Here is a 25,737-nt window from a genome sequence, read left to right on the forward strand (position 1 = left end):
ACTTGCTGGGGTCACGTGCTGTGTAGAGGGCGGACTAACAGCCCTCGGTTACCCGCCTCTACTGACAAAGGACAGCATAATGAGAGCAGAGATGATAGATCTTGACCTTTGCAGAGAGAGAAGTGAAGAGCTTGATATGCTTTACAATGCTGACATTTTTCTGATGCCTGTGTAGCGGAAGTAGGGGGGTGGGACGCTAACAGAGACTTGTTTAACCGTCTGCTTCTCCTATCTCAAGTTCCAAGAGGTTCCTACAATCAAGACATTAAACGGAAACCTAACTACGTGCGCATTCGTGCGTCTGTCTCGCACAGTGACAAGCACGCCTGCAAATGCTCGTGCACGTGCCTTCATTCACTCATCTTTCATCTACACGCATGCACGCAGCGTGGATGATTCCTCGGTGTGGAAGCTAGCTCACACCGCAGGAAACAGATGCTTGTCTTCTTCCTACCTCCATCCTCACTATCACCCTCCTTCCTTAATACAGTGTCAATAAACGTAAAAATAAGTAGATGTAAAAATACAGTTTGATCAGATGTTCTAATACAGTATTAGTAGATGTAAAAAGTTCCACATGTAAAAAGAAAGTGGTCCACTGTGTCTGGGCCTCGGTATGTGCAAGACGATGCCCAGATCTCGTTCTTCCCGACTTTATCTTCCCTGATACACCGGGTACCCAGTCCTGGAGAGCAGCTTGTAATCCACAGCATCTCCTCTGGCAGTCTCCTTCGCCAGTTAACAACTCTTTCACCTTTTGATGGATGAGCAATAATCTGTTTACAAACCCACTTATGTTTCTCTTGGTGTCTAGTATCCAGGCTGACAACTTTTCCCGCCGATGTCTGAATGTAAACAACTTTCACTTATCGTACTAGGGTATCATGTAGCGACGAAAACAGCGATTATAAAGCGACTCCTCTTCTCTGATGCTCATGTAAATACCCCTTTGATACCCCTTTCGGTTTTTTTTTTCTCTCGCTCTCATCACTCTCCCACCCACCCCACTTTCTGAGCACCGCCTTTGATTGATATGTATATATTTTGCCTTTGTATACTATTTTTTATTGGCCACTCTCCTTAGTCAAGGGAAGGGGGCGGTCCGGTTAGCGCCTGTCACAAATACAGTGAGGATTGGCTGTCCTGGGTTCAGGTCTCGTCTCGGGCACGCTGTTCTTTCTCTGCATGTGGCATCTGTTTACAAGGCTGGCTGTCTGCCGGGATATAGTTTTTGTTGTTTGCTCGGCGTAAAACACCAGTCTCCCTCCTCCCTTAGATTAGTCACGAGGTGGGGGCGAGTAGCGAGCTTACACTGAAAAAAAAAGGTCTCCTACTGTGCTTACACGCGCTCGTAAAACCTTTTTATTTTAGTGAACCATGCTAACAATTCTGTTTTTGTTCAAACGCTCCTTGTTCCTACATTGGAATGGCGGGGTGTTGCACTGTTCACAGAGCTTGTGTGGGGTGTGGGGCACATCTAAATCCGTTGTAGGTAATGGTTAATAACGGTTAGACGTTTAAATAAATGGGCAGTTTGAAAATCGACAGGGAAGGGTATTTTTCAAAACACTAGCTTTCATGTTTAAGAGACTCCATCTCAAGACCGCTGGCGTAGGTGTTTGTGAGAGAGCAAAGTCCTCGGCCTCGACATGGCATTAACATTTGCCGCGCAGCTCATTTGGAGTTTGTTGACAGTTTGTGGACCACACTTCCGGTTTCAGGCAGAATCCACCATCTCTCTCCTTCGCTCGCTAGGGGCTTCAAGGACATGGACACACATTCCACTGGCAGCCTCCGTGTCGTCAGCAGCACCTTGCATCATGCCAGCAGCCAGCAGAATATTGACTCGCAGCAAAACCGATGAAAGCCGCGCATTAGACACACCATCGGCGTTGTCAGGAAAGGGTATTGGCAGGGTCTACTACTTGCGTCAAAGTAAAGGGAATTCAATGGTCAGATGGTCAGAGCCGTGGGAGGGTTCTGGTCCTCAGGAACAGGAAAGGACTGGGTTTTTTTTTTTCTTCTTTTCTCGAGGCCTTAAGAAGTCCCTCGCCATTTTCCCCTCTGTTGCTCACTCTTTCTTTCACAGACTGTAAGAGAGAGGATTTTTTTAATCATCTTGCCACGCAACTGAAAAGGGGATTTCAATGGATTTGCAGAGGATTTTTATCTCCTTTAAATCGGGAATTGCTCTTCGGAAGTTGTTGATCACGTGATTTCCTCAGCTAAACTCTTCACTTCCTTGCCCCGTCTTCTGCACCCACTCCACTTGAATCTCGACCTTCCTGTGGCTGCTTATCAAAGCATCTGCTTTGTATCTGCTCCTTTTTCTTTTAAATCTTTTTTTCCCCGTCCCAGACTCTCATTTACTACAAGTAGACGTCCATTCCTTTCTTTTCACGTCTTTGCATCTGATCTCGCCCTGGACATGGTTACCATGGTAACTTTGCTTTTCTTATTGGTGTCTTGTCCGGCGCCGGTTTTCAGGGAACAGATGCAACAATGGCAAAAAGGCAAACGATCTTAAAATACAAAAAAAAAAAAAAAAAAACCGACTCTGAGTAGGAAGACAACTTAGATCCATGGGCTTTATTCTGACTTAGGAGGAAAGTGATTCTTAATGTAATGCAAAATGGTCAATTGTTTTTACATTTTGTGTGTGTGTGTGTTTTTGCAGGGAGGAGGTGAGTAACAATTGTGTCCGGTGGGGAGCCGAGTTCAACTTCCCCTGCAAGATGACTGCCAACGCCAACACCGGCGTCCTTGACCCCTGTGTGTGCAGAATCTCCGTGAGGAAGGTAAACCTTCGGACATTTTTTTGTGGGAAAGCATGATATAATAAACTTTTTCCCTTAATGTCTTTCTGTAAACTTCGTTAAGAAACGTATAGCGTGTTCTGATTTTAAAAAAATTATTTCAGATAACATCCAGCTTCCCCCACCACCCCACCTAAGAAATAATGAGGAAACATCATCACAGACTTGCTCAGCGCGTTTATTTGCCTCATTTTTCTCATAATTTTAATAACAAATAAGAAAGAAAATATGTAAATTATGTAAAGGTTTGACCATGAAGGTTCGTGTTTTCCCTCCCAACTAGTCCCTGGTCATGCGGCTGTGTATCTGTCTGTGTGTGTACGTGTGTGTGTGTCGGTGTGCAGGAGATGAAAGGCGGGCGTTCCCACCAAAAGCTGGGCTTTGTGGATTTGAACCTGGCACACTACGCCGGCTCGGGCAGGCAGACGCGGCGCTATTTGCTGGAAGGCTACGACGCCAAACACAGGCAGGACAACTCTAACGTCAAGATCAACGTGGAGTTGTCTCTCATTGCTGGGGATCCTGTCTTCAAAGTGTGAGTTGGCACTTAGCGCTTGGGGGATAGTGGGGAGTGCGGGGGATGGGGTGAAAAAATGGGGATTGCTCGGGAGAGAGAGTGTCTACACTTTGCGGTGATCGTCGCACTGTGAGAGTAGAGGTGAAAACAACATGTCCACCACAACAATAAACAACAATGGGATGTATCCATTGTGAGTTTTGATAACAGCAACATGCACAGCGCCCTCCCCCTAGGGGGAAAATGCGCGCTACAGTTAATAATAAGAATAATGTTAGTGATCATGGTCGACTCAACAGAGGGCGTATCCCCACCAGACAGCAGGTTACGTATACATTATGCATACACGCCACACACACAGACACAATTCTCTCACATAATTATTTCTCTTTCTCTCTCTCACACACACATCTGTCTCTTTGAGATAAAATCTCATCAGTATTTATCGGGTTATAAAAATTTCAGTTAAATAACTACGCAAACATGTAAAAGCAGAATCTCACACACACATTTGTGTCCAGAGTGTTGATCAGTCAACATTAAACATGTCTCATCAGCAAGAAATGCGCCTGCTTCAGGCAGGTCTCAACCCATGGTCGTATTAGTGACAACCACTGTGCCACCGCGCCACCTGACTGTGTGTGTGTGTGAGAGAGAGAAAGGAGATATAAACACCTGTCTGCTTTGATCTCCGCCTGGTGTATGGGCGAATTCTGATATTATGTTTCCTCTTGAGACCTGTCTCTTTTTATTTTTATAAGACTTCGCCGTAAACGGCTTTCCGTCAGTTTTTAAACGATGTAGCAGGTAACACAGGTTGAGACACCTGTTTGTTGACCTGTCTACTTGATTTGATAGGTTGACAGGTAGCACCAGCTTGCTTTACCCAAACAACCTTTTTTCTACGGCATTCTGTTCAGACGAGAAAGTTATTCATTTGTACGAACGAAAGAAGCAAAGCGATGGGTTATGCTCAGTGTAGTTGTGTTTGTGTGCGTGAGAAAGATCGATTGAGTGCATGAGTGTGTTGTGTATGTGTGGTAATAAGAATCGAGTTTCTAAAGCGTTTCCCCGTGTAGAGGTGTCCTTAGTGTGTGTTGGGGGGCGAGAGTGCACGCGCACGATGTGAAAGCATTTAGAAGGTTAAGTGGACCTTGTACTACCACTGGTGCACCGAGTGCACTCTGATGCAGATGTCTCATTAAGAGCAGTCCGTGTATGTGTGCGTGTATGCGCGGTGCGCAAGCATTGAAAATGCAGTACTCACACCGTTCCCGCACCCGTAACCCACCCGTTCAGACGTTGTAGTCTGTGAGCTCATGATTGTTGGCGTCCCTTGTCTGACATGGCCGTACATGTTACAACTCGCCCAGTGGCCTGGGAACTGCGTGTGCAAATCACTGGAGCGGTCAACATCAATGCGTCTGATTGGCAGACACGCACCCCGGGTACAAAGAACCCCCGTGACACACACACGCGCTGCTCTTTGTAAGGCGTCGGCACCAGAACGTGTGCGGAGCGCGAGTGGTGTTCAGCAGAACCTTCTAGATACATGCACCCAGTTTCCCCTACACTCTAAATTTTAAGAGATTTTAAGGACAAACTAAGAACCATGCATGTGTAGGAGGTTATGGCCTGTGGTATGTGGGTGTGTAAAGTGATCGGAACTTTGTAAAGTGCAGGTAGCAGGGCCCTCCCCCAACTCCCAGCATGCTCCTGTGACCACGTTCGAACCAGTGGCGTAGGAACCAGGGTGGCGTGTGGGGTAATGGGAGGCAGCAGCCCCTCAAGATAGTGAGAAGGCAAGAATGTGAACGTCGTTCACTGTCAGCGTGGAGTTTGCCCCCTGTCCCCTGCCTCCCTGGTGGGTGTGAGTTTGTTCATGATCCATGCTGGTTTGTACGACAGCACGAGTTGTAAGATGGCTGCTGGTGGCTTCAGCAAGGGTCTATCCAATAGTCTTAGATCAGTGCCCCTACCCGCTCACCCTCTACCCCACCTCACATCTGGCACTCGGTTAAACGGTCGAGCAGACGCGGAATCTGGAACATTCACGAGACGCTTTATTGGACACTCGTGGATACTTCTGTTCCCACCCCCGCAAACACACACGCACACAAAATGAAAACTCACTTCAACCTATCCTATTTTGAAGTGAAGATTGATCTGAGCAATTGAACGAATAGTGTGAATGGAATTGAGAAATGTGTTCATCAGTCCCAGCACCTGTGACAGTTTAATGTTTTCATTTATAATCATTTTGATGTAAATAAGACACGTAGGTATGGGATCCTGGATTGGCGCTTGTCCATGCATGTCGTGCTAACCGGCCGTTTGTGAGTGAGAGAAAAAAAAAGCAGACAGACAGACTTGACAAGACTGAATGAATGTGTCTGGAGCTAACAGTGCGTGACTGGGATCCGGAATGGTTTTTTTGCACCTTGGTGTGTGTGTTCTTAATGTCTTAACTGGACACATAGTGGGTGACAGACAGTTGAGGAAGTTCAGCATCTCTTGACTGTTTCTGCCTTCTTTGTATCTCTCTCTCTCACTCTCACTCTCTCTCACACACACAGAGTGTACGTCGCGTGCTTAAAGCCTCAGTTGGCCAACGTTCGCGACCGTTAAGTGACCATCGGAAGTAGGACTTTGTTACCCAAGACCCCCCACAAACCCTACAACGTGCCACAAACAAAAGCACTGAAGTCTGTTCGAACCTTGAGAGCATTGCTGTCAGCACAGGTTTCTGACTTACATTTTCAGAACATTCGGGCTGATGGGGGTCAGTTCCGGTTTTCTGCCCTTACCTGTTCCATGTGTGAGCAGCATGCAGCATTGTGTGTGTGAAGGGGTGGAGAGGAGGTTACTGCCGTAAGAATCTGAATTCAGAGCTAGCTAAGGGAAGGAGGAGAAGTAGAAAGTTCCATCTGAGGGTGTGTGTACACGTGTGTGTGGGTGTGATTGCTTTAATGAGCGCCGTTACGACAGTTTGACATTCTGCCTTTCTTCTTCCCTGGAGACACCATGCCTACCCGCTATTCCCCAGGATTTGATGATTTTTCGGCTCCTTGGTTACCACCTCTCATAAGCATCTTCCTGTGTAGTTATACTGAAGACAAAAACTTACGGTGCGTGCTTGCCTGTTGAAAGAAAACAATACAGTGGCACCTGTCTGGAGCACTGACTTATATCAATTTTTTATACGCCCATGGTTTTGACAAGGGAACCTTTTTTTACATTTAGTTCCTCCACGATTCGGTGCAGCTCCACCAAATGGCTGGCTGCTGTTCCGTGATGTACACTTAGTCGCTGGTTCAGGGGTAACCATCAGCCTCCACCTCTCTCTCTTCCACCCTCTCCACCCCCTCTCTCTATTACCATTTATTCCTGCCATCAGAATGCTTAGAGTTTCTCAAGATGGTTTGCTTGGTTTTTTTTTTTTTTTGGACAATTGAAGAGAGAGGATGAGCGAGGCAGGAAGGGGCCACGTGACTGGTGTGGGAGGGAGTAGGTGGGGCGGAAGACTTGAACCACATTTATTTCTCTTTATTCATCTTGTCCCTACACGGAAGCTGCAGGCGGGACTGGCGAGAGTTGACCGCGGTGATGGTGCGGCTACCACTCACGTGATGCCAACGTTGTGACGTCACCAGCCATTGATCGTTACAGCTACAAGAGCCCGTTGCCTTCTCTCCCTTTCCGATCCGGAATCCTGCTGCAGTTACGTTTCCTTGGCAGGAGTTTAATTAGCCGTCATGTCCCGGATCTCGCCTACATCTTCGGAAGGGAATTTTATTTATTTATAGTTGTTTTTTTTTTGCGGGGGAGGTTGGTGTCTCTTGGATTTTTTTTTTCGTTATGCTGAGGTAAGGGTTAGTAGTCGAGACTGGTGATGTCCCTTGCATGAGGGCTGTGGCGAGGGAAGCGGTTTGTTAATAAGACAGTGGGTCAGATATCAGCGTGGCGGATATTTTTCTTCTGCTGTCCTAGTCGCAAGTGAAAACGCCGATGTTTAAAGACTAATATCTTTAAAAATCAAGCATAACTGTGTTCTTATATTTTGAGAGTTGTTATTTTTAAATGTACGTAAACCAGGTCATAAGGAAAATACAATCTGTCGCACTCGTGTTGCCCTTTAAAGCAGCGAGGACGAGTGACGGCATCCAGCAGGTGCGAAGGTCACGTGATCTGTTTGCGTTGGAAACACGTTTTGTGGGCGTGCAGCCTGCAGGTCAGAGGTAAAACAAGTACGGTAACTGCGGAAAACTTATAACCGTCGCATAAAGAACTTTGTCCGATCTGGTCACACCATCGTCCTTATTAGTCCGATTAAGAACGACCTTGTACACGTGATGGAATTTTTTTTCTTTAATTGATGTTGGAAAATTTGTTAGTACGTGGTTTTGTGATCTACATTTCATTCAATGAATAAAGCTCATCACGCGCGCTCTCTCTATCACACACACCTGTTGCTAGTTAACATTGTTGACAAACACATATAAGAGTTAGAAGTAGTCGCTTATTAGCTACCAGCATCCTTTGTATATCGTTCTTGAGATAAGCTCGAGATAAGAGGTAGATTATCTTGTCCTGTCCCTCTTCTCTATTGTGATGTGTCAGTAAACAAACAACAATACAACACATTCTCGTTCGTCTGAAACTATCCTGCCCCCCGTATTTTATCGTCGCTGTGTTATCGCTGCTTGTTGCCTTGTCTGTCCTCCCTCATCGTCAGTAAGTCAGAGGTCGCACGCATATCATCCTACACGTAGTGACTTTACCCTGAGGACAGACTTGCCTCCACATTCTCTCCCCCACACGGAGGCTGCAGTGAGCAAAGCTCGTTGACAAAAGTCGCCACGAGCTTGTGTGCACAGAGGGCGACGATAGGTGAGAGGCATTCAAGAGTCAGATAAAAGATGTCAGTGTGTAGCTAAGGTGCGGTAGCTAAGTGGGGCAGACAGGTCGTTTGGGGGAAGGGGGGTAGAGGAAAAACGATGACAGGTGAAGCCAGGTGAGGCATGGCTAGATAAATGGGGGTAAGGAGTAAGGAGGATCTCCTGTTAAGGTTTTTCTATCAGGGAATGTTTTTTTCCTTCTTGACGAGCTGAAGTGGCAGACTGCTTGGTGTAGGAGGTCAACGTGTCACACATATGACGTCACTGGGCTACAAGTGCAGCAGAACTGTCACGACCCTGCGTGTGATTGTGTCTGGTGGGTTCATTTCCGAGCTTGAACTAAGCGGAAGTAAAGCCTTTGTGATCTTTGCAGTTCCCTTATAGCAGTTTTTTTTTTGGTTTGTTTGTTGATGATGGGTAGATATGTATGTAGCTAAGTTCTTTGTGGCTCTCTAGAGAAAATTTATTTATTGAACAAGGCCTGCTGCCCATTTCAAGATGGCGGAGGGGGAATTATCCCAGGTGAGAGAATCTTTAATATAACTGCAAAATATACAGCAATGACAAAATAAGTGGAAGAGGACAACGGCAGATGAACAAGAGAAAGGAACTTTGTATTTTCTTGTATTTTGTTTGTTTGGTTTTGCTGGAGCGCGCAAGAGAGATGACAAGGATGTATTTTATTCTTTGTAGTGGGTCATAACGACTTGTAGACAGTAACAAGAGTAGACAAGCACCTGCTTTGACAGGTGTGTTTGCTAACTGCGGGGACAATGGGGACATCAGTTGGTGTGTTTGCCGACACGAGGGAAGGCGACATCTGTCTGTGCACCAAGTTGTTGGATGGAAGTCCGCAGGTAGCCGCGCACACCGCGCCAATTCCCTGTCACGAGATCAAAGGCCCGAGCGATTGCGCTTGTCTGCACGTGACTGCAGGTGCATTGTGGGGCTGGTGAAGCGCATCCTGCTGATAGCTACAAACACCAAAGCGAGGCTATAAACCACGGCAGTTATATTGTCCGGGGGTGAGGGTGGGTAGGGGGATGGATACCATGGTTACGAAGCAGCGGTTAAAGGTCTAGTAAAGGTTGTGACGTCGGTGATAAGGCTGTGACGTGCTGTGTGACGTCAGCGAGGGAGAGGAAGTGTCGGTCGTTGTTAGGATTTGAAGTCAAAGGATGGGTGGTGTGTCGTTAGTTGGATTGGTGATATATGATAACAATCAAGATGGCTGAGTAATGACCAATCATATCATTGCATCAGCTCACACTGGGGTCGAGTTGACGTCATCGGCGACGAGACTTCGTCGACGCAAACGACAGTCCGTGTAATTTCTCTTATGAAACACAACATCCTATAAATTATAAAACATTCACCTTTTTCCACATTAACAGACACGAAAAATAGACAAGATTCAAATTGACCTCTACTCTTTACGAGATTCTAAGCTTTTTGTTTTGTTTTTGCCTTTACCATCCCTTTAAGTCGTTTACCTCGGGGGCAACATCGATAAAAGCGTTTTGTCTCCGTTGTTAAGAGGCGTCTGGCATTGTTGCTTTACCCCTAGGGGCCATGGTTACGAACTGGTGACAAATATGCCCTGGAGTAAAGAACAGTCTCAACTCGGTGTCCATTATCTCGCCAACCTAGTTCCGTGCCACACTTTGTGGCAGAACAGATCCTGCCACCCTGCCTGACACTCCCACACGTCGTGCTACATACAAATCATCTTACTGCAGATGAGTTATCTACACTCTACAGTCTTCTTTTCCCAATACATAACCGCTTCTCGACCAATTTTCGTGTTAAACGGTATAGTTGGAAAAAAAAAAAAAACAAAACAAACTGAGAGTAAGACATCCGCAGAGTTTATCCTCTTTCTTCTTCCATCCATCTTTCGTTTTTTCTGGCGTCCTCAGCGCGCTCCCCCCCCCTCCTCCAATTTTATTTGTTTTGCTGTCCACGCACTCTCCATTTACTATAAGTACCCGACCTTCTCTGTCCTTTTGCAGAGAGACATTCTTTATGTTAGGAAATATCAAGAGGGCAAGACTGACAAGGTGAAACTAAAGAGGAGAAACAAATCCTCCAGGGGCCACAGTTATGAAGCGATAGTAAGTTATATCCCCAGGGCCAAATGGGGAACCAATCGTCATTTTTGTAATAACAACATGATACTCAGACTTCATGTTTCTTCCCTCTGTTTCTTCATGTTTCTTCCCTCTGTCTTCCCTCTGACCCCCAAGGGTATCATTGCCACCGCCTTTCAACTACGGAGTTAGGTGTAAACGGCATTTGCAGGGTCCGGACCCACTTATAACTTCGGAAACAAGATGTGTCTTAAAATTTCCCCCTGTCGCCCTAGGGCGAAGACTTTCAACCCTCGCTTGGTAATTACGGGCCCAAGTGTGTCCTAGTTTCATCACGCGGACTCTTCGTGAGGCGCGTGCGGGTAGAACACCGTGACGTCATCATGGGACTCAAAGATGGAGGAAGGGCCGACTACTGGTGCCGGATGCAGAGCGCAAGGGAAGTCGCTGCCTCCTAGCGGCGAGCTCCGAAAGACTGATGTTGTCCACAGCAAAGACAGGTTTCCTCCAGTCCCTCCTCTTCATTTCCATGGTAAACAAAACCGAGCTGATCAGCTTTTGTTGTCATGCACGTGATTGCTGTTGACCAGTGGAGGTTGACTTAGGGGCGTCTTACCACGAATTGTGTGTCATATACACGTCCGTGGTCTTATCGTTTCACATACCTCAGCAGTTTTACTGGTGAGCTGTTTGACCACGTGATGAATCTCGCAGTATGTGCACGCGCTGCCTGAGTTAAATGTCTAAAGAGGTGGGACTTTGTTTGTTTGTGCCAGCAATCTAAGTGTATGTCACGAGGAGTAACGAGATAGGAGTGTAGTCCTCCCACTCTCCCTCAATGTATGGGTGAATATCTTCTTCCGGTTCTCGAATACATGCCTCAGCAGTCCACAGACCGCCATGTCCATGGGCTTGTTTACGTTGCGAAGACCTCACAGGTGGGAGTGCGTGTCAGTCAGGTGTACATTGTTTATCTGTTCCATCGTAATCACCAGTTTGACCGCTTTCTATGCACGGCGAGTTTAGAGACGCTTATATCCCGAGAACGGAAGAGGATGTTCACCCATACCGGGTGGAAGTAGCGCGAGGCTAGTCGGGAAAAGCCGTTACAAGCCAGACGCCGAACGCTCCCTGGTATGACGGTGGCGACCGACTGCCGTTTAGACAATGGCGTGCACTGGTCGAGACAACGGGACTGGAATGCAGACGCGGCCTGTGTGTGTCGGGGGGTGTAGATCACTGATTGTCTGCGCCCCACTTACCCCCGCCCCCTGTCTCCAGGGCAAGGGAGCGTCCCGCGAGATTGTATACCGAGGGCAATCACATTTCAGACGATCGCCTGCTAAACACGGCGTTTACTTATTTATCACTGATCTTTAGAGTGAGATCCACAGAGCTGCCTGTGGTGGTTGTGACTAGTTTTGTGGTCGTTGCCCCTCTTTTTCTGAAAGTGCGGAGTTTTTGAGTCGGAGTGAAATACCCGGGCATTAAAAGGATATAGAGCACCGAGCACACCCTCACGAAGGTAGGGGTTGAGGAAGGGAACGGCGGAATTGGTGTTTCACGTCCTGACAGCAACTGAGGTAGCCAACGCTGTAAACAGATGCCACATGCACCAAAATATAAAAAAATAAAAAATTAAAAAATATAACGTGCCTGAGACGGGATCTGAACCCAGACAATCAAGCCTCACTGTATTGGTGACAGGCGCTAACCGTTGCACCACCGGACCGTTCCTCCTGAGCCCGGGCGACTGTCTTGAAGACCTAGGTCGTTGAGGGTTAATTACTGGTTAATGGCGCGGCGTCAGTTCCGCTCCGGGTGGCGGCGCTGTCAGCTGCCAGACTGAAGAAGACGGCGACGTGCGTGGTAGAAACGTGACCCCGGATCTGTGACATGCACGGGGTGGGCGTGAAATGCTGCATCCGGTAAGGTGCATCTGGGTAGGGGCGAGGGTAGATCGTCATACGATGGTCAGTGTTGACGACAGACATCCTGGATGTTTTGCATGCTGGTCCACAAATAGAATTTTTTTTTCGGGGGGTTGGGGCGGCTGGTAGCACAGCAGTCACCTCCACTTTCTTGAACTTTGCAAATCGAATCCATCTGCTGTGATTAGCATAAACGGGGCCTGTTGTATTAATAAAGCGAGTGTTGACCCTGTCGTTCCTACTGCTGCTACAAAAAAAAAAGTTTGTTCTACTGCTGCGACTACTACAGGTACTGTTAAAATTATTACTGCCGTTGTTACTACTACAGATAATGAAATTACTACTACGTCTGCTGATACACCTACTAATAAAATTACTACTGATGCCATTGCCACTTAGCAAATATTAAAATTGATACTTCTGCTACTACTGCTACTACTAAAATTACTGCAACTGTTACCACTACAACAAAAGGACTAATTCTACTGCTGCAAAATTACTGCTACCATTGCCGATGTTACTTCTAGAACAAAAATTATTTCTGTGCTACTATGTGAATTGCTTTTGATGCTTTTACTAGTACAATTACTACTATTATTGTTTGTGTAGTAATAAAGTATATTGAATCCGTGATATGGTGGTGCGCGCCCCCAACATACACACGCACGCACACACACATAACTATAAGTTGCAAGTAAAGGACCGAAGAGAATCAGCCTGCAGGCCGTCAGTCCATATTCCTACAAATCCATTAAGTCGTGACCAGCTCGTTCTTCGTCGCCGCTTGTGTCGGCGTCGTCTGGGTTCGTCACCTCACGTCGTGTCGTCGTTCCGCACATCCGGGTTTCCGGCAGCCACCCATCGGAGATCGGCGCTGGACCAGCAGCGGCACGCGCACGTCTCCAGCCTCGCGGTCCTGGCGGTGCCACCCTTGTCCGCCACCCGCTACCCTTCCCCACTCCCCCACCCGTAGATTGGACCGTCACGGGAGAGCCCGGATGTTGCCGTTGTCACGACAAGGGACCAGACCACACACTTGTCTGATCTCTAGACTGATCTCTGACCCTGAAGTCATGGAGACTTTTACGATCCGTGAGATGGGTGGGATAGAAGTTCGGGGACCAGACGCCGGCCACCAGCGGCCCCGGATGACGTCAGTAGAGCCCAGGGAGCTGTTGCTGATGTCGTGTTGGGTAATGGGCCGTCACATAACGGACTCATACAGCAGCCGGTATCTGCTTGTGTGTGTGAGAAAGGGTTATATATATTTTTTCCAGTATTATCATCAGGTAATCTGCCAAACATACGCACATACTTCAGTCCCATATGCACGTGTGGTTAAAGAAAGAATCATAATAAGTTTTGTCTCTTTTTACCTCCTTGTTGCAGTCCTTACCCTCCTCCCCTCCAACTGCACTCACCCACCCCCAACTTTTCTGCAGCTCAATGTTTTATGGAGTGTCTTGCATTTTTAACTGACCTTTTCCGTCCGCTTAACTTCGAAGAGTGAAAACTTTATTTAATGTGTTCCGTTGAGATGACAACAAACCACCGTCCCCTGGAGACACAAATGCAAGCCATTGGCTACTACCCAAGCATAGCAATAAGCTGAGTTTCACCCAGACTTTACATAATCTTCATATTTTCTTAATATCTCTCGGAAAATAACAGATCTTGACACCAAACCACACATCACGTGATGTACGGTTCAAATGCACACTCATTACCCAAAACGCTTGACCACGTGACCACAGGTCACTGTGTGCATGCGTTGATTTGTCTGCGCACGTCTTGTTCTGTCCCACCCCTCCCTTGAACCTGTGCAAGACACCTGCGTGAACTGGTCATGTGAGGACATTTTTCACCAGATATATATGTGAATGCTGAATATTAACATAAAATGTGGATACTGAATCTAGGTGATAGCACGGCTCCCAAGGGCTGAGATGAACATGCCAGACATGGAATTTTGTGTTTACAGCTCACGCCACCCTCTCCCCACCCCTATTTATTTACCGCCACGGGGCCTGTGCGTGGCATCCCCCCTGGAGTCTGTGCTGTAGACACGTGGCATGACGATTCCAGCCCAGCAACTGTTTGTGTATTTGTTAACATTTTCAAGTCCAGATTTTTGTACCAGATCATAATTTTCCCTAGACAGGTGTGGTTAATGAATCCAAACATCAGCTGTCTTTCTCCCTTCGGTTCCGTTTTCAAAGCCAGACAGGGAGGGAATATCTGATCATAGCTTTCTGTACATGTGGGTTGTTAATAACTTTACACCGCAGTTCTGTCCGCCTTTAGCCGTTATTATGTCCAAGGCTAGAGTTCTTATAGGATCATAACACTCCCTACAGAGCAACCCCTTTCCATCTTTTTAAGGCTGTAAAGACTCAAAACTCTCCAGGGATGCAGGATAATTCACACCAACACACCAATTAATGTAAGTTATATAAATAGATATTATTTTTATTTGTATCCCTCCCTTTCTCTCCCGCACTATTGCCATCTCTTTCTTTATATCTCTCCTGGCTCTGTCTCTTTGGATGGCTCCGTACCATTTCATTTTGTTGTGGTGCAAAAGTAAACATAATGGCACACAGGATGTTGTTGAATTTTTGCCGTGCGGCTCCTTGTTTGGTTTTGTTTTTTAATCAGACGCGTTTTCTTGTGTGTAGAAATCCAGAAACGGCTTGCTATAAACTGTAGAGGTGCTCTGTATACTTCAAGCCACGAGCTATTTGGCTAACAACATGGCAGTCAGCTAAAATATTTCCCAGTTGAACTGACAGCTAGGTCTTAGCATTTAGCTAGTGACTATATTTTACTCCGGTTAAAGAACATCCGAGATACAGACCTCTGTACTTACAAACAACCTACCAAGAAGGTCTGTTAATTTAAAAGTTGTGATTGCAGACAAACAGTTCATAGTAATGAACAAGGAGAGATAATTTGTTACCTATTAGTATTGTTGTTTATGATGTTTGGCAGTATTTGGAAGGATTTCTGAAAGGTTTTATAGGCAAGGTGAAATATCTGACTTAATGATGCTAAAGGTACGTATATGACCGACTTGCAGGGAAAATCGGTCAGAGGAACTCCTTGGTAGTCCAAAGACCGCATATTTAAGCATCTTAGCTGTCTGCTAGGCTGTAGAGTGATTGTGCATGCGATACCACAACCTCACGAGCTGAGACTGGGAGGGTCGGGGCTACAAATTTGAAAAATGCACTCTTGGCTATGCTTTAAAAAAAATGAATTCTTTCCATTGCTTTGTTTGCCCTCTCTCTCTACATGCTGTAGCTTGAAGAGTTGAGGCGTGTGACATGAGAAAAGGTTGGGAGGTGTAACTAGCCTTCAATGCTGTAGTCATCTGGATAAAGAGAACAATAGTAAGGGTTCACAAGACACCCAGGGTATGACCTTTGCTGAGGCCTCTTAGCAAGGCCCTGACATTGCCCTGACTTAAGTTGGGCAACATGTTGATTAAAAGGGTGTGTTTTGAAGGCTTTGCCATTCTCTGAGGCCTCTCTAGTCTCTGCTACACTCAATCACTCTTTTTTCGGTTTGTGTGTTGGAGAGAGAGGGGGTGGGGAAAAAACACAGGCAATTTCCAACTGGCTGCCGAGAATTTTTTAAAGCGAGAATTTTTTAAAGCGGCTTCATGCTGCAGTGTTTGAACATGTTAATTTAATGAAGACTTATGAATGGGAAGTGAATGGTCAAAGGGGACTCTTCCCTCCCAGTCTATTTCCCTTTCTCACTCAAAGAAAGTGTTTCAGAAATACTAAGTTGTAGTAGTCCTATATTTCTTCTCTCTTTCTCTGTGCATGTGTGCCTGTGTGTGTGATAATCATTTATAATTTTTGTTGCGCCTGATGGTCAAGGTATTAATTAATCCTTCAGATTCAGTATTAATGAAAATGTGCATTTGCATATCATTTTGCCAACCATCTCCTTGCCAACCATACCCTTCACCCTTCCCTTCCACTAGTTCATGTGTGGACACAGTCCTGTAAACACACATTCGTACATAACAGAGATCAGTTTGCTGCCATCCAAAATATAAATAAAACATTTATAAAGCTCAGTCCAGAATGTGAACTTGGCTAGCCATGGTCAGTAAATAGATCTGCTGGTTTCTCTTGCAGGCCTTCATCCTTCTCACTGTCACAGCAGAGTGACTCCATGGTGTCTGGACTGGGGGCAGAAGGGGGGGAGAGAGCCCTCAGTGACGACAGGAGCGAGTGCAGCATGGCCTCCAACAGCAGCAGCGGCTTCAGCAGCCTGACGCGCAAGGGCAAGCTGGACTGCCAAGCTCCAGGTAGGCTGCAGGTGGTGTTGGCTCCAGGAAAAGTCTCAAGTGGGGTAGCTCTAGGTAGGCTTCAGATGGGGTGGGCTGCAGGTGGACACCAGGTAAGGTACAGGAAGGTTTGCGGTGGGAATGTGAGTTAGACTGGCCCCAGATAGAGACTGCAAAGAGGGGTGCAAGTAGGCTGCAGGTGGGACAGGCAGGTGGGATAGGGGTTCAGGTAGGCTTACAGTGGGACAGACAATTGTGGGGTGCACAGGTGGGCTCAATGCAGTGTGGGCTACAGGTAGACTTTGGGTGGGTTCCAGGTGTTTGGTGGATGTGTTGCAAATACCTTTTGATGATTTTCTGTCTAGGTCTCATGTTTCATACTTTCGTGCCTTGATTGTGGTTTTAAAGCCATTTTTCATCAAGAAAAAAATGCACTTTTGCCTTCATTATCTTCATTTCTTCCTTTATAATACTAATTGAGGTTTGCTAGTAAAATGTATTAATACTAATAAAATAATATTTGTGTTTGGGTCTCTTTATATTCTTTATATTCTACATAGTGCAAATGGTGTCATGTATGGTAATAAGAATAAAATAACATTTGAGTTTTGGTTTTACTTTTAGGAAAAACTTGTCAGTTATAGTTTTCAGATGATGACAATAGTAAATTTTGGGCGTGCATAGACTCATTGCCATTAATACCAAGTCACTGCTCCAAGCACCCCGTACACTTTTGTTTGTTCCCACGCATGTTCAATAACCTATCCAATCGCTTCAACTGAGCCATCATGTTAATAATTCACACTTACTCCTTCACCGCCCCTCCCCCTCTTTCCCTATCAAAGTTTTCTTTTGGTTGCCTCTACCCTTCCTTACCTGTTCCCTTCCAGAGAACATTCTGACGGAAAGTGAGCCTGGAGAAAGGGATGCAACCCTGAGTTACCATTGTCAACCTTCATACACAAGTATAAGAAGTTTTCTCCCTTGTGTGTGTGTAGTCTGTTTTTATTTGTGTGTATATTTGAATGGATGTGTATGAGTCGTTGAGTAAGTGTTGCCTGATGCCCATGGTGATTCACTTATATATATATATCAATCACATGACACCATTAATGTCTACAATAACTGTTTTTACTAACTAAACCATTTTCTAATCTTTAACAGCGGTGTAGTAAGATGCTTAACAGTGGTGGAGGGAGGGGTTGAACAATGTTCACATTTTTCCCTTCTCTGTCTTTTTTTTTTTTTTTTTTATGCCACTGAATTATTATTACCTGTAAAAACAAGTTGTATCTATTTACTGTGGATTGAAGGCATTTATAATGATTAATACTATGTATATAAAGCTGCTCTGTTTTAAAAAAGAATAGTGAATGTTCTCACTTCAGCAGATAGAGATTAATGCTTTTTTTAAAATTTTTAAATAGATGCTATGATGGATGTGGATGTTGCTGCTGCTGCTGATGATGACTCGAAGTTTGGTCATTCACGGAACGCCAGCTACACAAGTCAGCAGTCGCGGGGCTCTGGGTATGCCTCTCTCTCGCACAGTCGTCAGTCTAGTGTGTCAAATGAAACTAGTGGACACATTCGGTAAGAACTGGTTAACGTGAGGTGCATGTATTCTTCAGTGTGTATCTTCATGCATTATTTGTGGTGTGTTGGTGCATATGTGCATGGATGTGAATCGTGCTGATGTGTGTGTATACATATGTTTGTATGTGCTACACACAAAAAGATGTTATATTCACAAACTTTTACATCATTGCAATAAATTGTAATCTTATGTCTATTTTCTTAATGTTTCAGGACACCAAGTCTTGGCAGCACATTAGAAAGGAGAAGGGTATACTTATTTCACTTGTTTCTCTCCTCATCCCATTTAAATTGTGAATTATAATATAAAATGGAAATTATTAATGTGCATGATCTATCAATGGCTTGAATAACTGTGGTCATCAGATCACACTGTGAAACCATTTCTTAGGTTATATATAAATAGATCATAAAAGGATTTGTTAAATCTTCAAAAGGCTTGACATTTCTGTTTAAAAAAGGGCTATTTCACTGTAAAAATCTATAACCGTACTTGATGCATGAGGTGAACATACCGATGTAAGCAACTAGGGTTATAAATAATTAAAGTGATATTTGTATCTACACATTCTTGCATGCAAGCTTTGCCAGCAAGGGTTTCACATACATGTGCCTTCAAGTTTAATAATTCACCTACTTCTTTTTAACTTGGCCTTAGAAACTGGAGGAGTCTGGCAAGGAGAGTCTTGGAGCAACTCGAGTTGATGCTGAGGCCCTGGTGCAGGAATTGATTGAGAGCACAGATCTGGGCACCAACGACAGTGAGGAGAGTGAGTTCCGAAATTTATCATCTACATTGAGCTGTGCATGCCTTGTTATTTGGAATAACTGAATTTTTAAAATATCCCCATTATTTGTTTTGTTTTATAAGAAAAAATTTCTTGATTTTTCAGCATCTGGATTGCAACTCTTAGTTCAGAAGGATGGTACCATGGCATTGAGATGATGATGGCAGTTTGCATCAACTCCAAAAGTTTGTTCTGTCAAGTGGAGGAACATTCTTTGATTTATTTTCCAGATCGACGTCACTGTCAAAATTGACCCTTGCATTTCGTCATCACAGCCAGATCATCATAGTCGGCAAACTAATCAGGAGAAAGATTTCAAGACAGATGCTCTCTGATTTTGTAGGAAGGATGTTTTTGTTTTCCTTCTGACGTGTTGTCTGGTGACTTTTTGTGAAATCTGTACAACCCCTAGATTGCAGATACTTTCAACTGTGACAAGTTACAAGAACAGTATGACCATTGTCTTGCCTGGATATGCCCGATTTGAGCTTAGTAAAATGATGGTTCCTGTTGTGTCTTGACCACACAGCGTTGCTGAAACATTCTGCACAAAATAGGTGGCGATTTTTGTCAGAAGAGAGGTTTTCATGAATCTTGCTAATTCTTAAGATTATAATAGCTTTCTGATTTGTCCACTATCTTTTTATGTAAAGAATAGACATAACTGTTCTAGAAATCTTTATAAAATGTTTATTTAAATAGGTTAGGTAAGCTGGGTTTGGGATTATTCAGTCTGATTTTGAACTGCTGTGAAGCATAGTTCTGTTAGTTACATGAGGATGTCAGTAAGAAAAGAATCAAAAACTTGGTTGAAAGATGGCTCAGAGATTCCACTAACCTATCTTGCTGCCTCTTTACATGAAGTTTCAGGGATGTCATTGTCATTGTTCAATCTTATGCACTATGTTCCTCTGTTTGCTGGGTTTTTTTCTTCTTGACTAGGATACTTTTGTTTGTTGCACAGTTGCTGAAATGTTAAAATTGCTTCCATGCCAGAAATGTCAACAAACATATACAGTAATAGCTGAAAATGTGCAGCTTGCAGAGTTTTATACACCAGGAAGTAGTGAAGTATCGGCCTTGCTGTGTTTGTGCTTTTGGTAAAGGAATATCATTGTACTCAACATCAGCCATCATTGATGATGCAAAGTAGATTAAACTTTTTTCAATGATAGAAGCAGACGTTTGCAGGATTTATTGCCTGTAAGTGGACCATATATTTGGGGAATAACTCCCTTGTCAGTTGTATGTAATTAGTTGGTCAGTGGCTATAGTAGTCGAAGCAGAACATATTTATTTATTTGAATCATCATATGAAAGACTAGAAGATATATATATTATTGTAGACTTAGATAAATTTTACAGTATGGGCATTTTGAGGTGAAAAAAAGTGCAAGAGATTCACATCTTCATTGGAAATGAACAAGATTTTTCAAGATTATGTTTAACTGCATGAGATGTTCCTGATGGATGTGACATCATGACCTTTGACACAGATATAGATAAATTATTGTGTATTATCATGAAAATTATTTATCTTTGATGAGAGATGAACTATATTGTTTATCACCTTGAAGATCCATGGCTTGTGGAATTATGTTGAATACTAAAATACAAGAATTGTTGACTCTTGTTGATCATACCTATTACACTTTATACTGAAAATTCCGAACATGGGAAATACATTTATGAAGATTCCTTGACCTTTGGCGAAGGTGAGAACAGTTTACAGCATTGTGTTTTGTCTTAAAGTATGGTCAGTGCTTGCTGAGTGCTAAATTCTTCTTGTTGTCAAACAGATTTGTGACCTATGGTAACACATGACATGATGACCTGCACATATCGTTTTGACCTTTGTTTTTTCCCCCTCTCTCTCTGCCAGTGATGCTGTGTGTGATGCCTAGACTGCTGTGGCATTTAGAGTTTGTTTACCGTTATTGCATACATACAGTGTGATCATTAGCTGTATCATTATATTTATAGTTATTTGAGTTTTCCTTTGCCAGTGGTGATTTAGCTGAATGATGAATCCTGTCTGTTTTCTTACCTCATTGCAGTTCTCCTAGCGTTTAGTCCACCCCATTTTTCTTCCTCCAAAACTCCATAGCTAGCTGCAAGTTTTATAAAGCCTTGCTTAATAAATTGCACACTTATTTTTCTTGATGGCTCTTTATCTTTGAGCATGATTATAGAGTTGTGTGATGGCTGAAACACCTGTCACATTTTATATTTGTAAAGAGAGGGATGCACCATATACCCTATGGTTGCTTGGCCCTGTGGAAGGCATTGTATAGTTTCAATACTTTGGTGACCTCAGTAATAGTAATTGGTGGCTGTCCAGTTCCTCCTGTAAAGACGCTTATGCTGCAGTCCATACATACAGATATCTCTTGGTCTTGCCAGGCTAGCCGAACCACCCCTGTTCATCCTTTTGCCGTCTGCAGAGGGAGTCCTCACCAAGTCTTTTGCAGCAGGTGCTGATAATCTGATGATAACAGGAACAGAAACTTGCCACTACCGTAATAGCATGTAGAGTCTGTGCCATCTTACATCTTGCTAGCAGCACAACGCATCATGTTGCCATAGGTAACACAGTAAGAATAAAGTTCCTATTCAAACTCTCTTTCCCGTCACTTCTTCAGCTTTGCTTTGAATATCTTGGAAGCAGGCCATCATGAGGCAGTTGTGGATAGAGGAGAAAGGGCTGGAGGCCAGAAGTAGTTGAAGAGTTACAGGCTAGTTCAGTTTCTTGCCAGAATCCGTTGCAAATTTGTGGCTTTTGCAGTTGCATTACATGTACAGATTTTCAGATCAGCAGCATTGTTACACTGTAACAGGATGCTGCTTTTGTCCCTCTTGTGAAGGAAAGCATCTACATATGCAAATCCAAAACCTGGTTGTGCTGTATGCTGGCATTGAAAGTTCCTAATCTCTCCTATAGTGTGCATACAACGTAGAATGACCTACACATTGCTTACCTGTAGGCAGCCATTTCTGTTATGCTTGATGCAAATGTGTCATTGTTCTCTTGAGTAATAACTATGACTGTTGTTATTTTCACCAGAATATAAGAACTGTTATAAAGGCATTTTTTTTAAATTCTAATGCAGATGGTTGGTTATGTGTTTTACATTAGGTGATTGTTTATTTTCAGGAAAATACAATAACTTAGATTTTTGTGGTTTAAGATGACTGTTTTCCAAGGCAGCAAGATTCATGCATGAACTATTCCTGAACAAGCAAAAAAAACAAACATTTGTTGTAAGCAGATATGAAGATTGATGATTCTTCATTTTTCTTTTGTTTGTGATTTTGTGTTTTAGAAAGGGATTGCCCTGTAAATGAGCTGGGTCAGCATGGAGGGTCTGATAATCCTTACTCTTGTGCTGTGTATTTTGTGTGAATTTTGTTTGTTCTATGCAACAGAATCCATGACTTGGACTTTTGAGTTGGAGGTCCGGTGACGAAACTGTCACCAATACAGTAAAAGTTGGCTGTCTTGGGTTCAGCTCTTGTCTTGGGCACGCTGTTCTTTCTCTGTATGTGGCATTTGTTTACAGGACTGGCTGCCTTTGCCATAATATAGCCTGAGCTTGGCATAAAACACTAATCCCTTTCGACTTTTTGGTTAGTTAGTCATTCAGACCTAGGTAGTGATAATGGAAAAAATACTTACATGACATATTAGAAGAAACAAATGTTATGATATTGTGTGCCAGAAGATATTGCAGAGCAGCAGAAACACAGGATGAAAGTGGATGTGTTCAGTTCAAAGCCCTGCTGGTAAATTTACTGGTGTGTCAGATTTGAGCCCTGTGCTGAGTCGTCTTGGATTACAGAAATGCTGTAGTCATCTCACTAAATATCAACTTTTTTAAAGGGAGAACTCACCCTAAATCCCCTTTATTTCCAATTTTGAAACTCACAGTAAGAAATAACTGACTTTTCATATATCTCGTCATCGTAAAAGTTAGCATCAATTATCATTTCTTAGTGTCAGGAAGTATCATAAATGAAGCAGGGTATGGCTCTATGTATGTGTGTGTGAGAGAGAGATTTTTTTTAATGGTGGCAGTTGAAATTTGTGCAAATTTACAGTTTGTCTGATTTTCACCAAATTTAACTGAAGTATTCCTGTCATCTATGGTTTGGTCATGGGCTATGGTTGTACGTTGTTCCAGAGCATATTATGTTTATTGTCAATGTTCTAAGATGTTATCATGGTGGGTCCAAAGGAAATACAATGCAGAAGATATTTTGGCATAAACCTGATAAGCAAAGCTACTTTTGACAGTGTTGTAAATTGAGAAAGTATCCTATCCCATCATAGATGCACACAATTATTTTTTGTTTTTTTTGAAAGAACACACAAATATTTTAGATCTGATCTGCATCAGAGTTTTGTTCATGTAATCCAGCCACACTTATGGTCACTTACAAAGATTTTCTTTTGCCTGCTTGAATTTATTATTAATAAAGCTTGTGAGGAATGAAATTATTCTCTGGGTGTCATATAATTTCACTTTGAGTTTTGGTGCAGTCATTTCAAATCAGTCACAGCACCAGGCTTGCGGTTCAGCTCTCATGTTAATGTGATGATATGCATACATATTGCTTTTTTGTGTTTTCACAGAAACGCTACATTTTTACTGCTGTTTTACTCATGGCCTTGAACTTGATTGTGCGCAGCTTTCTGCTATTTTTCCATGCATGTTCTGTGTTTTAACACCACCATTATAAAGTGCAACTGCAAACAAAAATGCAAAAGATAGGAGAGAGGAGAGAAATGAAAATGCTACAAGAAAATTCAGGAAGGCATTATCACTATTGTAAATTATTGTAAAAGATTTGGTTTGAAAACTCACAGGTCTTGTTTAACTTCATGTACAATATTAGATAAAACTTTCACAGTTGTGGTTGGTACCTCTAAGTAAAGACATCTTGTTCAGTCTGGTGAGGAATTCATACAGAAAACAGCCAGCGTTTCATCCATTACTAAGACACAAAACATGGAATTATGCAAGCAAAAGATAACTTCTGTAGTCCTATTCAAAACCACTAAATTTTTAATCTTACCAAAGAATAGAGCTTTGCACAAGTTCACAGCTGTAAACCATCCACACTTGCAACTGTGTTTCCTTGTAAATACCATTATGCATTGTTTCAGCCAACCTCTGTGAAATTTCAGACGATTTGTAATTATGTAAGGTACTTTTTAGCTGCAGTGCAGATAATCTTTTCCACATGCAGTCCGTGTTTTAAGATATCTGTACATATCTTGAGTCAGTCAGAGAGGTGTGGCACTTGTAAGAAACGATTTTAGAATGTACATTTTTAAAATTTGCTACCTTCAGGGGAAAGCTGCATAGAACTTATATGAAAACTGGACTGTTGGCTGTTTGCTAAGACCAGCACTTACCCTTGCACAGAGTTGTAAGCCCTTTGACAGCCAGTATTTGGAACCACATTGAAATTCATAATTTTATTTGCAGACTTACAATAACTGCATTGCTTAGATACCTTTCAACTTATTTTTATCTTTTTGGCAAGAAGTCATTGACCTTCCCATCCCATGGCTTAAAGCTAAAAACCTGAAATCACAACAGACTAAAGATTGTGTTTTTGTACCTCCATCGTCACAAGAGCTTACATCATTTGCTCTTCATGTTGATTGTGAATCAGCAAGCCCACTTGGCTTGGGGCCTCACTCAAAATGATAACTGGGAAAGTTAGTCTGCAAGCAGTCTTAGATAAGATAAACATCTGTGGTAATAGGGATGGCATACCTGCAGTGAGGTGCGGGTGTGTAGCTAGCCTTGCCTTTATGCATCCGAGATGCATTTGGTTTGGTAAAGTTGACAGAGTTCTTTGTGTACATAAGGCACTGAATGTGTGATGTGTACCCAGAATGCAAAGTTGAAGGCCACATAGTGATGGTGTGCATAGCCCAAGAGGGACACCTTTCATGATGTACAGAGTATGGTTGTAGTTTTCATGATGCATAAACCCCATTCTGTCACCAGTAAAATCGGCTTTCAGTTACAGCTTGTGCATTTTATTTTGAGCTAAACTGGCAGGTTATCTTATGACCATCAAACTGCAACTTCTGCTTTTCTTCTTAAATTTTAAATGGTCAGTATCTGACCACCATATGACTTAAAAATTTCTATAAGCCTTGTAAGAGAGAGACAAAAGGCCTAGGTGATGTTAAAGTGGATTTTCTAGTTAGCTACTTTGAGTTGTATCCAATTATGTGTTTTATTTTTGTTTTGTTTTGGTGTGTAGATATTCAACAAATGTTTTCAATTGAGTGCTGTAATTTTTTGCATTTGAGCGAGCTCGAACATAAGTGGAAGAATTTATTTTTATTGCTACTGTTTGGTTCAGCATATATTTAAATGTTGTGCGATACTGAGAGACTTTAGAGGTATTGTCTTTGAATGGTGTATCATTCTCAGAAAGTCACTTTCCTTTGTGACTAAATTTTGTACAAATAGCTCCGTTTAGTGTTGGTGACTTGTGTTCAAGTACTACCATGTAACATTGCTGTGTTTTATATTGATTTTTAAATACTTTGGGTAGATACATTTCTCATGATTAAGAGCACTTGGGATAAAATAAATACTTAAGTGCAAAGGTCACTTGAGTGTCAGAACATTTTGATTTTTTTAATGTTTCTTTTCACATTGAAGTCTTAATATATCTTGGTGTTCTCATAAAGTCGTTTAGAAGACGAAAGAATAAAGAGAATGAGGAAGAGTGATGGCACATAATAGTGTTGTGTGAGTAGCCAGCAAT

The 25,737-nt window shown here is 43.2% G+C and overlaps 1 protein-coding gene across 3 annotated transcripts in view; it reads left to right on the forward strand.

Annotated features, from left to right (window-relative positions):
* LOC112574958 (protein FAM102A-like) overlaps positions 1-25,698 on the forward strand; it is a 36,908-nt gene extending 11,210 nt beyond the window's left edge. For 2 of the 3 annotated variants that reach the window (XM_025256399.1, XM_025256398.1), the window contains exons 3-10: positions 2,678-2,798; positions 3,161-3,351; positions 16,404-16,576; positions 17,446-17,520; positions 17,983-18,148; positions 18,365-18,401; positions 18,810-18,921; positions 19,045-25,698. In XM_025256399.1, coding sequence (XP_025112184.1) covers positions 2,678-2,798; positions 3,161-3,351; positions 16,404-16,576; positions 17,446-17,520; positions 17,983-18,148; positions 18,365-18,401; positions 18,810-18,921; positions 19,045-19,097 — 928 coding nt within the window. In that variant the 3' untranslated portion in view covers positions 19,098-25,698. The remainder of the gene's footprint in view (positions 1-2,677; positions 2,799-3,160; positions 3,352-16,403; positions 16,577-17,445; positions 17,521-17,982; positions 18,149-18,364; positions 18,402-18,809; positions 18,922-19,044) is intronic. The other variant, XM_025256400.1, reaches the window with a different exon arrangement.
* Positions 25,699-25,737: the final 39 nt, after the last annotated feature.

The sequence above is a fragment of the Pomacea canaliculata genome, linkage group LG11 (genome assembly GCF_003073045.1).
Source record: "Pomacea canaliculata isolate SZHN2017 linkage group LG11, ASM307304v1, whole genome shotgun sequence".
Lineage (NCBI taxonomy): Eukaryota > Metazoa > Mollusca > Gastropoda > Architaenioglossa > Ampullariidae > Pomacea > Pomacea canaliculata.